This window comes from Platalea leucorodia (genome assembly GCF_965183815.1).
Source record: "Platalea leucorodia genome assembly, chromosome: 8".
NCBI classification, from domain to species: Eukaryota; Metazoa; Chordata; class Aves; order Pelecaniformes; family Threskiornithidae; genus Platalea; species Platalea leucorodia.
The window spans coordinates 18,595,983-18,610,041 of record NC_138830.1 but is presented as its reverse complement, the minus strand read 5'-3'; the positions used below and the strand labels follow the sequence as shown (position 1 = coordinate 18,610,041).

General features: G+C 37.8%; 1 protein-coding gene across 1 annotated transcript in view; it reads right to left on the bottom strand.

The window, feature by feature from the left end:
* Positions 1 to 14,059, bottom strand: part of DNER (delta/notch like EGF repeat containing) — a gene marked incomplete at both ends in the record, with an annotated part of 135,224 nt that overhangs the window by 65,371 nt on the left and 55,794 nt on the right. The window contains 2 exons of the mRNA XM_082319371.1: positions 396 to 490; positions 13,323 to 13,619. Of these exons, the coding sequence (XP_082175497.1) occupies positions 396 to 490; positions 13,323 to 13,619 (392 nt within the window). The remainder of the gene's footprint in view (positions 1 to 395; positions 491 to 13,322; positions 13,620 to 14,059) is intronic.

The following is a 14,059-nucleotide window of genomic DNA, read 5'->3' as shown; positions in this document are numbered from 1 at the left end:
TGCATTTATATAGTCAATGACAACATTTTCTACCAGCAATGTATCTTGAGATTAAAGGGGGGAAAAAAGTGTTCACTGCATGAAGGAGAAAAGAAATGTCATATCTTCTCCAAACTGACATCTTCAACACATCTGCCCTAATTTCTAATGCATTCTGATAGCCCAGAGACAGTTTACATGCTTACATCTTCTAAAACATTAAACATGTGGGAAAAATTATACCAAGCAAAGAGCTGTCGTGGCACTGCTAGATGCCTGAAGTATGTCTGAAGTTCTTTCATATACTTTTAGCCATTTGACAAATCTGCCTATCTGAAAAACTGTTGTCTAAAATATCCAGGCAAATTAAAATAAAAGCATTTTTATACTTCATCACATATGACAAATATTCTTACTTTATTGATGTATTCTGTGGAACTTCAAAAGAGATAAGCCGGCCTCCAGCAGAGGTATTGGAACTGGCATTTCCACAAGCCACATCTGGGGTTATCTGAAAATAAAAATAGTTTTATTTAACACTAAACCAGAAAATCTGACCAAAGAAAATATGAAAGAATTTTTTTGAAATAACACTAATAGTCCAGCAGTCGTCTTTTAAAAATCATCAGGATGGACCGAAATATTCACCAAAACATTTATGGTATCAACAAACGTTCTGAAAATTTACATAACCTTCCTTTTAGGTTTTTAACAAAAACTTCCTGCACATAAGTGTGAACTTCTAAAGGCATCTTCCTTTAAAAGTGATCACGTTTAGAAAAAGATGAGTGGGCTTCTGGTCTTTTAAAATAATAAATAAAGCTCTAACATTTGCCACATCCAAGAAATACTGCATCATTAATTTAGGTGATCTTGGAGGATTTACGATAGCAAATACTGATATTGTCTTTCTACTATATCTAAATATGCTTTTTTCCAAACACAGATTACTTTAAAAAAATACTCTCCCACTTGCCCATCACTATTCTTTCCAAGTAAAAGTTACTTAGACAAACAGTGCTTTCAGATGGAAAAAATTATGAGCACAGTTGGGAGTGAAAGGATGTATTTGCCAAATCTGTGATGCCTAGTAGGCATAGAAATCACTTACTGTATTAACTAGATCAAGACACCATACAGGATGCCATACAACACAGAGGAATCACAGACAGACTACTTATTTATTCATATCTTGTAAAGCAGTAATTTCATAAAGGCAGTTTGAAAACCATTAGCGTTTCCAATGATACCTTTATTTCAAATAAGTAATATTTTATGTGGCATAATTGAGTCTTTCTATTGCCTACATTAACATCATCAGTAGTTTTAATTAAGTAATTCTCAAGTATCTTCATCAGCCTGCCTATGAAATATCACACTGTAAAAAAAAAAAAAAAAAAAAGGAAAAAAAAAAAAAAAGGAAAAAAAATATCGGTCAGTTTCATCTTCAAATTGCTGGGCAGATTTTGCAATGTTATTTTTTCAATCATCTAGAATACTTGTGCAACCTTTTTACATCAACCTTACTGGCAAATTGAAAATGCAACCCGACACACTTATGTGAACTAATCATCCATCAAAGAAAAAGCCAGGATCTAATTTGTAAATTTACAAGTAAAATTCAAATTAATATTTTAAACATTACTATGAAACACCTGTGAAAACATGAACAACAGAAGTCCAGAATATGATGCAAGTAATATTTTTCAGGAAACTCAGAGCTGATTTTGACTCAGGCAAGACAAATGCTCAGTATTCACACTTCCCAAAAATGTCTAGATTACTCAATTCATTGGTGAATTCTCTGGCACATATAATATGAATACATGTAGTTTATGAAAATAAAGTGAGATGCAATTTTATCGTATTTGTTCAAATAAATTTTGAAAAAAAATAATATATACATTACAATTTTTCAGTCTTGGAAGTCAAAATTATGAAGCTAATAGTCAAAGCACAATGAATCAAAAATTAGTTTGGCTAACACTCTTCCTTTTATATTTGCCAACATTTAAACTTTCATTTTCTTTAAGAATCTATATGCCTACTGGATCAAAGGAAAAAAAAGAAATCAACATCTCTATTCTCACACAGTCTTATACTACATCTAAAAATACACTTGCTTTTAAAGTATTTATATAGTCTTACAATTTCATGCATTTATTACCTTGGAACCCAAGGGGAAAAAATGTAATTTAAGCATTTCATTTACCTTACTATACAATATTAGAAGTTTGTAAAGTAAAGGGTATTGATCTCTTTGAAATGAGCATAAAAAAGACAAAAAATTAAAAAAGCGAGAGCTGAACAAAGTGGCTACATAACAAGAGTTGAGATTTAACCTTGTGAAAATGGAAAAAACAAAGCAAAAAGACTTTGGTTTGCAAACACATCAGAATTAAGGATTACTCGGCATGAAAAGCACATGTAGGAAATATTTCAATGGTAATCAGAAGAGCGAAAGACAAAACACAGGATTTTGACTCTTCTATTAAGATGTTTGATGTCTTTATCTAGGAACTCCCTATGTAATTGGCTCTGACTTCATGCTCTACGAATCTGATAAAATAATCATCTTAACCAGTTGGACGCTAAAAACAGGATTTTACAACAGCTGAAATTTGATTATTTTTTTATGTATTAAAAAAACTGGTACTTGGATCAGACAAAAAACACAGGAAGAAGCAGTAGCTCTCATAAGGAACAAAAAATGGTTCCAGCAGTATCCTATTTCAGACAAATACTATGGAGACAAAAGTGACAGCTTTGACACCTGAATTAGGAAACAAATTACAGTTTTTCCACAGCTGTGGGAAATTTGTATAAAGATTTTTAAGTATGTCTCTTTCCTGTCTTAACAGAGCTCTCTGCAAAACTGAAAGATTGAAGAATGACGGCAAAGACCAATACATTACAATAAGAAAGAACACTCAGAAGATTAAAACAATCTGTAAGTCTCACTCTCAAAAAAACAAAACAAAACAAAACAAACAACAACAAAAAAAACTCTGCTAGGACTGGTAGGAGATATTTAAAACAGAACTCACTGGAAAATATACTTAAATTATTTTCAGAAGGTAAAATAAAGGGCATTCCTACCCTAATTCCTCTTTAAAATTTAAACAGGGAGATAGCTAAAGTAAAAAATACAAACAGACCACCTAAATTCATTTAAAGACAATCTTTAAAAACCATTACATATAACTGCAATGGCATCAAACTCTTCCAAAATTCCCCTGAAGCATTCAATAGTACGGAACCTTTAAGCCAGCAAGGAAGATCCTTGGGGAACAGACTTACAGATACAACACAAATGATGCAGCTACTTTAAAAATAGTCAGCAAAGAAAACAAAATCTTCATGCACCTGCCAGAGCCTGAAGTATGTTTAGGAGCTGCTTACAAAGATAAACTCCTATATCAGCACAGAATATATTGAAGAGCTGCTCTTCAATGTATTACTTAGAGTTTAAAATGTTTAAATATCAAATTGCTGATAGGAAATACAGAATTCCTCTTTACATACATGTTCCATAAGTTTGCACCCAAATCACGTTCTTGTTTTTTAAAAGAGAACATAATATATAAAAACTACATTTCTGCTTCAAATGTTTTAACGGTGTTAACTTTCCGAGTCTTTACAGGGGTAAGAGAAGAGCATCATTTGAGAAAGCAAGAGTGAAATCTCCAGAAGAGTACTTATTCCTACAATCTCTACCTAGACCTTAACAAGATAGCAGTGACTTGGCTAGAAGATTACCTTACCAGGCCATAGCAGTAGCATAGATGAGACTACAAAGGAAATCAGGTGTGGTACCTAAGAAAAGAGCAACAGACTGTTCTTCCACATTACAACTTTTCTGAAAAAAATAAGTAGTGTGAATTGTACAGATACTTTCCTGCCTTACACACCAGCCAGAATAATGAGATAGACACTTAATTCAACAAGTGCTGAAATACATACATAAATCCCAAGGCAATATTTTTACATGAGTGCCTTTATTACTTTGATAAATTAAGTGTACTAGCCTTTAATTCAATGAGGCTTAGAAAAGTAACATACAGACTCTAAGTCAACATTTATGCTAGGATACATACACGCAGCCTCTCACTACTGAAAGTAGTTCTCTGAAGATATTTGTTGTATATGAAATTTTATAGTATGTTTCTTGGAAAGCTGACCAGACATTAGTAATTCTACAAGACCTTATCAACACGGGCAGACTAATCCTGAACAGTGCAAAATACAGCCATTCTGCTACCATGATACATTTTTGCATTTCTTTTGTATCTCAACCCCCTGAGTTTAAGGAATTGCAGGCTTTTACTTCTTGCAAAACATGCCACACTTTCCTCAAACTTAAAAGTAGTCTGTAAATGGAATGACCAAATTCACATTAGCCTTAGCAATTCCTCACTACCCTGTTAACAAGATATTAATGAATATTTCTGAAAACTAACAGATACTTCCAAACACTGGAAGAGGCTGCCCAGGTATCTTGTGGACTCTCCATCCTTGGAGGTATTTAAGACTCAACTGAACATAGTTCTGAGCAACCCCCTCTAGTTGACCCTGCTTTGAGCAATGGGGTTGGACTAGACAATCTCCAGAGGTCCCTTCCAACCTCACCTACACTGTGACTCTGTGAGTAAAAATCCACCCTGTGAGCCAGTTGCCTGTAAATTGCCATTGTAACCTCAGTGACATCATGGCTTTGACAAAACCCCACTCCGACATCCAATAAGAGTGCTTCATTTTGAAAATATCCCCAAAGGCTGCACAAATAAGCATGTGCACGTGTGTATGCACACTCATGCACTCACCCAGACACCTGCGTATCTTCAATTGACACTTTCCTCCTGTGCTAGCTGTGTTCTCTTTGGTTAATCTCCTGTCTTTACATCTCAAAAAGCTGTTCTCCTGTTTTTACCTCCTAATGGGGCAACAAAGAAATCTGCACAGTCTTGCAGCCGAAGCAAAGTGTCAAGTTAGTCTGGAATTAAACAATACACGAATGCACACATTTCCACACATCATTCTTGAACTAAATAAAAGAGATTAATACAAACTCATCTTACAGAAAAGATCAGTGCTTAAAAGAAAAAAAAAACCTCTATGCTTAAAAATTTAAACATATTTGAAAAGACATTATGTTAATGCAAAGAGTATGAAAATGAGTTATTTGAGAAAAACAAGGCTATGTTCTGGGCTGGTCTCCCATGAAAACTGACATGGTCATTAAGAAAGATAACATTTCATTTCTTCAGTAGGACAGAAACTGTCACGATGAATGCATTATGAGGAATACTCTTGCAAACGCTCACTCTTTCAAATCTTCTTCCAAGGGATTACATATTAACTTTCAGTTCAACAAAGCAAGTTTCATAACGTGCAGTTTTGCCTTTTCTGAACATTTAACTACTTTTCCATCAGGATAAGACCTACAGGATTTCTTCTTTTCCAACCTTCTAAGGGTGGCAAGAGGTATCTCTTATTTTCTAAGAAACATAACATGTTTGTCAGCCTTCCTTATGCAAGGGAAAAACAATACGTGAGAGAAATAAAACAGGTTAGATCCTGACTATAAGATCTTGAACAGCTGTCTGCAAAGAATTAAAAAGGGAAAAGAGAGGTAGGAAAATAAAAGGCAATATAATAGAACCATCAAAGGGGGATCAATTACTATCATCTTCTTCTAGTGAAGATGCCAAGCAATAAACCAGGATCATTTCTGGCACAGAAATCCCATTCAGACAGAACAAAATTATAAAAGAAAGAAAAGCACTTCCTTTGCCCTGTAGCATGGAAAAATTACTGCTTCTGAAAATCTAGTGTCACATAGCTTAACCTCCACGGGAGTGTATTTGTTTCTACCCTCCAGAGTTTCATATGGGACAATGCTTGAAAGAAACCCAGAACAGAAAGAAAATAAAGGCTTACTTCTAACATATCTCACCAGTGGGAGAAAAAAGCAAAAGTGTTTAGAGTAGGAGTAGTGCCTCTCTGAAGAACACCAAGGGAAGACTGACAGACTGCATCCAAAAACAGTATCAAATGAAGAAGGCTTGCCAGTTATGGTAGCACTGAAACGTGATGTAAGGAAGGCTGCATATCCACTCAGCCAATTCTGTCACTGGCAGTTTGTGTGTGTTTGCTCATCTGAGCAAAAGCCACTTTGTAGAGTCAGCAATCACACTGCCAAGGGAATCCAGTGCATTCTGATGCATGGCAATCCTCTAGGTAACACTATTAAAACTTTGTATTTCTGTCACAGGTTAACAATGCCAACATTACACCAAGAGGTAGATGCTTCAGCAGGCACAGTAGGTTATCTTACACAAGGACACTTTCTCAGATAGATTACCTGGGTAATCACATTAGCCAGATGCCACCCCACCAAAATCAATGTCAACTTCATAAAATCTGACAGTCAGTCTGTACTGGCTTTGGCTGGGATAGAGTTAATTTTCCTCACAGTAGCTTGCATGGTGCTATGCTTTGGATTTGTGATGAAAACAGTGTTGATAATAGGGATGTTTCAGTTATTGCTGAACAGTGCTTACACAGCACCAAGGTCTTTTCTGCTTCTCAGACTGCCCTGTCAGCAAGTAGGCTGGGGGTGCACAAGTTTGAGGGGACACAGTGGGACAGCCGAACCCAACTGACCAAAGGAACATCCCATACCATATGATGTCTTGCTCATCAATAAAACTAGGGGTGGGGGGTGGAAGTTGGCCAGAGCTCCTGTTGCTCAGAGACTGGCTGGGCATCGGTCAGTTGGTGGTGAGCAACTGAGGATTTTTGCATCTCTTGTTTTTCTTTGTTTTGTTTGGGTTTTTTCTTTGTTGTTTTCTTTTTTCCCTTTTTTTAATTATTAAGCTGTCTTTATCTCAACCCATGAGTTTTCACACTTTTACCCTTCCGATTCTCTCTCCCATCCCACTGGGTGGGGTGGTAAGCAAGCAGCTGTGTGGGGCTTAGCTGCCTACCCCCTGATTAAACCACGACACAGTCATTCAATAAATATCACTTCCTTGAACAAATAATGGTCGTTTCTTATTCCACAGTGTATGGAGCTGAATAATAAAGGTAAACACTGTGGAAACAAGCCCATTGAGCAAAAATTCCACATAGTCAAATCTTTACATGCAGTGTATGAGCTCATGTCACTGGAGAGCAAGCTAGGACATAAACTTCAACCAAAGTCTGTCAAGCCAGCCATAGATATTTCTACACCAAAGCACTGAAAGGCAGTAAACACATCAGGTGGTTTTTGTTGGGGTTTTTTTTGGCTCAGACTCTCAAAGACTTCAAGACTGGATGATTCTTGAAGGAGCAGTTAAGAATCCAGATACTTTTTAAAGACAGCACGGGATAACCAAAAGTCCCAAGCCCACCCACCGATACAGATTCAGACAAGCAGGGCTTCAGTATCTTGACATAATTGCACTCACTAGAATTTTCTATAGGGTATTTCTGTCCTTAAAGGGGATATGAGAGTTTTGATTTTAGGAAAGCTAGTATTTATGACTATCCATTAAATGTCTTTTAGCAATGGAACATACTAAACTAAGGTTTGTGTGAACTTCACATAAGTTTTGCTTGATCATATTGAGGTTTTAGAGATGTTTTAGTTTGTGTTTTGAAAATAAATATAATAAAAGCTATCACCTATCCAGAGATGCTTACACCAAGTTGTCTATCAGAATGGCATTTGTACAGAAAGTTCCATACACAAATATTGCAGAGGAGAGATTTAGTGAAGTTACAGAGTTATCATAGAAGAAAGTTAAGATTATTCTAGGAAAATCTGTTTCCTTCAGTCTCCTTATTTGTTTGTGTGATACCTTTTTCTAAAAACAAAACAAAAATAATAGAGGCTACCAAAACAAATGTTATGTACAGGTATAAGAAGAGCTGTCCTAAGTCAAACCAAAAGTATACATATTCCAGTACTTTAACTCCAACAGCAATCATAAGAGGGAATGCCAAGAAAATAGGATAAGAAAAGGGCAAGCATATTTCCTCCAGCCTCCAACTGTTTCCATGTCAAAGACTTTCCTAAACCGTCTTTTCTAAGGATGGAGTTTCTATGTATTTAGCAACTGCAAATGGATCTCTCCTCTGGGATTCTGTTCAGCCTCCTGCACCAATAGCATACTTTGGCAAAAAATGAATGAACGTTTAGCAACACATAAAGCAGTCAAAGATTCAAAGGTCTCTGCTTCAAGTAGAATTATTCCTTAAGCGTATTCCATTGCTGCAGAGCAGGAGCACTCTCTTTCAGGATTTTCCACCTGACCCAGCCATACTCCTTTTAAAAGCTTATAAATTACTAAGAATACACATAAAACAAATTCTGTCCCCACTGCAAGGGGAATTACAAGTTTATTGTAGCCTCTAATCACTAGTTCCAAAAGCTTGAATCTGAGCAGTAGTATTGCAGTATAAATAAAAGGTTAGACTAGGACTCACGTGCTTAGCATTCTAATTCCTGGCTGCACACCTGGCAAATCACTTTACTGCTCTGTGCTTCAGCGTCTCCATCTGTAAAACGTGAATAATACTGCTGATTTCCTTTGAAAAAATTTGAGAGCTATCAAGGAAAAGTAATATATATGAGTACGGTACTGCTATTCTTACAGTTGATTTTGTACACAGAAACCTTTGCTGGATCTGTTAGTTGAATAGGATTAATGAGATGGATTCTTTTTTTCTTCTATTATTGGCCAATACATATCTTTTCTACACTGTGACACAAAAGTTCATTTAACTAGGGAAATGTGGACTGCTACTTGTAGCTCTCTTGCAAGTGAAACACGTTAGTTGCCCAAAGTAGGAAAAAAGTTCTCTTTCAACAGCTGCGCACAAAGATAAATTCCTATTATAGTAAAGAAACCAACAGGCAAGAATATTTTTCCCTCAAGGATCTGTGTTTGTAGCCCTTGATCTGCATATGAGGAAAACACTAATTTCTTATAGCAAGAGCTCTCTAAGAAATGAAACTGTGCCCAAAGACATCTGTATGTTGTCTACTGGTGCAGATATTACCAAGAAGGTTCAGTCAAGCAAGCACTGCCAAGTATATCCCTTGTATCTAAGGAATACAGAAAAAATGTCCAACTGTAACCATACATCATGTCTCTCTGAGGCAGTTTACTTCTCTCAGGTGTTCATTTTTTGAGTTCTCAAAACTTCCTGAAAAAGCTTCCATGGAAACTTTGTCCTTGCAAGATAGTGAAAGCTTTCATTTGGAGAGATTTTGGCGAAATTTCTCTCTGAGCAGACAGACAAAAGAGCGTGAAGAACATTAGTTCACTTGCAGTATCAGTATAGAATAATGTGAAAAACAGGCTGGCTTGGAAGATTAAAAAAAAAAAAAAAAGAAACCACAACATAATAATAGCAGCCTTTGTTGCCTCTGAATCTCAAGGAAGATCAAAACAGTAGATTTTTGCAATACAAAACTGACAGTTACTTTATATTTTTCCTTTTAAGAGGGCAAGAAAGGATCAAGCTTTGCAAAGCTTTTAAAGCTATGAGGAAAGGTAGTATTTTCCTGCTTAACACTTAACTCTTTACTCTTGAAGCCTCCACCAAAGAGGCTTTGGGACACAGACCTTCAGGCAAATCAACTCTCTTTAGTTTAATATAGATCAGAGACAATGTCTTGAATCAGCAACTGAAATCTCTTTCTTTCAGATAAGCATCTCTCTCACTCTGAATTCCAAAGAACAGAAGGTCATTATGCTACAGTAGAAATATTGTGAAAAATACAAGAACCATCACAATATATTAACAACATATCAACACAAGTAATTTCATAATAGGGTAACAAGTAATTTCCATGTTAGTGTTAATAATGCAATCGCAATTGATAACCTATATGTACTTCTCAGGTAACAGAAGATGTGCAGAAGGGTGAATTTCAGCTATTGAAATACCCACTTGTAAATGATCTGCTTCGCTGAAATGCTTAGTGAATCTACCTGAAATGCAAACCAGGCAGAAATATTACTTATACAATACCAGACCACAGATTGAGGAAGACACATGAGGGAAATCTGGTACAGAGAAGGGCATGCCCTTAATTGATCAGGACATATGGAGCACCCATGCAGAGATGACACTGCGTTTAAACTAAGAAATAAAAGCAGATCATTGTTTGTTTCTGCTTCAGTGCTCTCTCCAAACTCCATGCTTGCTGACTGACATATGTCCTACTGTAAAATAATAGATATGGGAGATGGAATTCCAAGAAATAAAGCTCTGTTCTCCAGACATTGCCCACGAGAACTTCCACTGAAATGGGATACAGCCCTATAACTACTTGTACCTCAGATATAATCCGAGAGTCATAACACATAAAACTTGTATTTTACATAGGCTGATTTTACTTTCAAAAATTGATTTAAATAAATATTACAATAAAAACATTAACAAATTGGTTTGGGGCTAGCAGAGAGCGATGAAAAAATATACTTTTTCCAGGATTAAACTCATGCCTCTTCACTTTCTCACTATGTAGTGTGTGAAAACACCTCAAAAGAATCGTACTCTGAGGGATACTGAGGATACTGAGGGAGCTGGCAGAGGAGCTTGCCAAGCCTCTCTCCATCATTTCTCAGCAGTGCTGGTGAACCGGGGAGGTCCCAGATGACTGGAAGTTAGCAAATGTGACGCCCCTCTACAAGAAGGGTCAGAAGGAGGATCCGGGGAACTACAGGCCTGTCAGCCTGGCCTCAGTGCCAGGAAAGGTCATGGAGCAGATCATCTTGAGTGCCATTACACGGCACGTGTGGGACAACTGGGGCATCGGGCTCAGCCAGCATGGGTTTACAAAACGGAGGTCCTGCTTGACTAACCTGGTCTCCTTCTATGACAAGGTGACCCGCTTAGTGGATGAGGGGAAGGCTGTGGATGTTGTCTACTTGGACTTTAGTAAGGCCTTTGACACTGTTTCGCACAGCATCCTCCTGGAGAAACTGGCTGCTCACGGCTTGGATAAGTGCACTCTGCGCTGGGTTAAAAACTGGCTGGATGGCCAAGCCCAGAGAGTGGTGGTGAATGGAGTCAAATCCAGTTGGCAGCCAGTCACGAGCAGGGTTCCCCAGGGCCCAGTGTTGGGACCAGTCCTGTTCAATATCTTCATTGATGATCTGGATGAGAGGATTGAGTGCACCCTCAGTAAGTTTGCAGATGACACCAAGTTGGGTGGAAGTGTTGATCCGCCTGAAGGTAGGAAGGCCCTACAGAGTGATCTGGACAGGCTGGATCGTTGGGCCAGGGCCAACTGTATGAGATTCAACAAGGCTAAGTGCTGGGTCCTGCACTTCAGTCACAACAACCCCATGCAACGCTACAGGCTTGGGGAGGAGTGGCTGGAGAGCTGCCTGCTGGAAAAGGACCTGGGGGTGTTGGCTGACAGGCGCCTGAACATGAGCCAGCAGTGTGCTCAGGTGGCCAAGAAGGCCAATGGCATCCTGGCTTGTATCAGAAATAGCATGGCCAGCAGGACCAGGGAGGCGATAGTGCCCCCGTATTCAGCACTGGTGAGGCCGCACCTCGAGTACTGTGTTCAGTTTTTGAACCCTCACTACAAGAAGGACATTGAGGTGCTGGAGCGTGTCCAAAGAAGGGCAACGAAGCTGGTGAAGGGTCTGGAGCACAAGTCTTAGGAGCAGCAGCTGAGGGAGCTGGGGTTGTTTAGTTTGGAGAAGAGGAGGCTGAGGGGAGACCTTATCTCTCTCTACAGCTACCTGAAAGGAGGTTGTAGTGAGGTGGGGGTTGGTCTCTTCTCCCAAGTAACAAGTGACAGGATGAGAGGAAATGGCCTCAAGCTGCACCAGGGGAAGTTTAGGTTGGATATTAGGAAGAACTTCTTCACTGAAAGGGTAGTCAGGCATTGGAACAGGCTGCCCAGGGAAGTGGTTGACTCTCCGTCCCTGGAGGTATTTAAAAGATGGGTAGACGTGGCGTTTGAGGACATGGTTTAGTGGTGGACTTGGCAGTGCTAGGTTAACGGTTGGACTCGATGATCTTAAGGGTCTTTTCCAACCTTAATGATTCTATGATACTCCTTGAAACACTTCAAAAACAGATACAGCTGACATTTTACCTATTTATTCCTGAATAAACTCAAATGAAATGACTTTACAATTCATTTTTCATTATGAAAACGATGCCGCAAAGATTTTAATTCTTTGCCTACTGAAATTATAATATTTCTTCACCAACATGCTTCATTACCCCTAGTGCTTGATACTAAGTTGATCCAAACACCACCAAAAAAGGCATTACCATTACCCCCCAAATAGATGCTCACTTCTATGGCAAACTGTTCTTTGGTATGCATTTTGCACATAAGTAGCATTATTGTAGGTGGGTGATCTCTGCATCAGGGTGGAGACTTCCAGTACCAACTGCTGTAGGTATAGTATATGCAGAAGTAGTGGTCTGGCACCTCCAAGTAAGAGAACAATGAAGAGAACTACAAATCATCCTTGTAGTGATGGACTTCAAAAGAAGAAGGGAGGAGATGGTCATGTGATAGAATGAACTTAATACATGAAAAAGTTATCAAGAGATAAATAATCAATAATTCTTTGTGAGCAAACATACTTTCTATCTATACTTGGTTTTCACATGTAAAGATTAATATTTAACAGTAACTAGGCTAAGTTTGATGCTTTTTTTTATTTTTGCAGATACTAGAGTCTATACAAGACATCCAAGAATTACTAATAAAACAGTGTACAAAACAGTAGAAAGCAAAGATTATATTTCTTAAGGATCACATGTTATGCTTCCCAGTTGTAGTTTTGCCAGATACTGTTAAGTTTGTCATTTTACTAAGAGATAAAACAAATGTTTAAAAGTTTCCTCCACCATCACTGCATCTCTAGAGTTGTGCACTGTGTAATATATTGACTACCACTTTTAATCATCAAATAGCTATGTTTTCTTAACACCGCAGGGACGCATGTTTTTCAAAACAACATGTGATTATAACTGCAAATAGCAAGAAATATATTAAAGGTATTGCTTTAACATTTTGATTTTCCTAAATTTATTTGATGTTTGGAGATATGCTGGAAGAAACAATATTATCCCATTTCAAAGAAATAACCAGTACAACATGTTGGCCAACTTAAGCCCATTACTTTTGACAAGTATCAAATTTTTTTGCATTTAATTTTACTAGCGTATTAACTCAGGGCAGAGATCATATCTTCAGTCCTCTCATGTAGACATCCATGAAACCATGCACAAATGACAATCCAACAATGATAACACTTAAAAGTTCTTGTCTGTGCATTTTCATTTAGACAGAATATTCTCACCTCTGTTTCATCCCATTTCAGATCTATAACTTTCTGTCCCGCTTTTGGCTGCCATGTAGGCAACGTCACAGTTGCTCTTGAACGAGGAAGAACAATGTCAGGTTCCAAGGTGGATGAGACCGGTCTGCTCTGTCTTGGGGACGTCGACTCTGTCAGTTCAGAGACCTGAAGGCTGTGAAATGAGTGTTCACAGTTTGTTCCCTCATAGCCTTCACTACAGAGACAGAAGTAGCCATCACCGCTAGTGCTGCAGTTACCATGGTGACAGGGGTTGCTGGCACAAGGATCTGAAACAAACTGGGAAAAACATATCATATAGGTCAATTACTGCATATAAAGGATTTATTTCTGAGCTTTACAAAGATCATAAAACAAGATTCTTTTCCCCTCCTGTATTTATCTTCTAAACATATTTATGAACCAAGCTCATCTTTGATGTATCTTCAAGGAAGTAAATTCAAAGGATTAAAGAAGAATATAGATTAATCTATATTAACCGCTTTCCACAGACCATTTAATGCTAATTCACTGTTGACACATTCAAGCAAAGTGATAAACACGAAGTAGGAACATGGCCACTGTTCATAATCAGGAATTTTCCAAAACAGTCTTAAAAGAGTAACCTATCCAGGGAAAACAAAACACATCTAGAAATTTAACACAGTAACAGAAATAGGAATGGGGCACAGAACTCAGAGAGATCACCAGGTCACGAAGCAGGTCTGTATTGTCAGAGT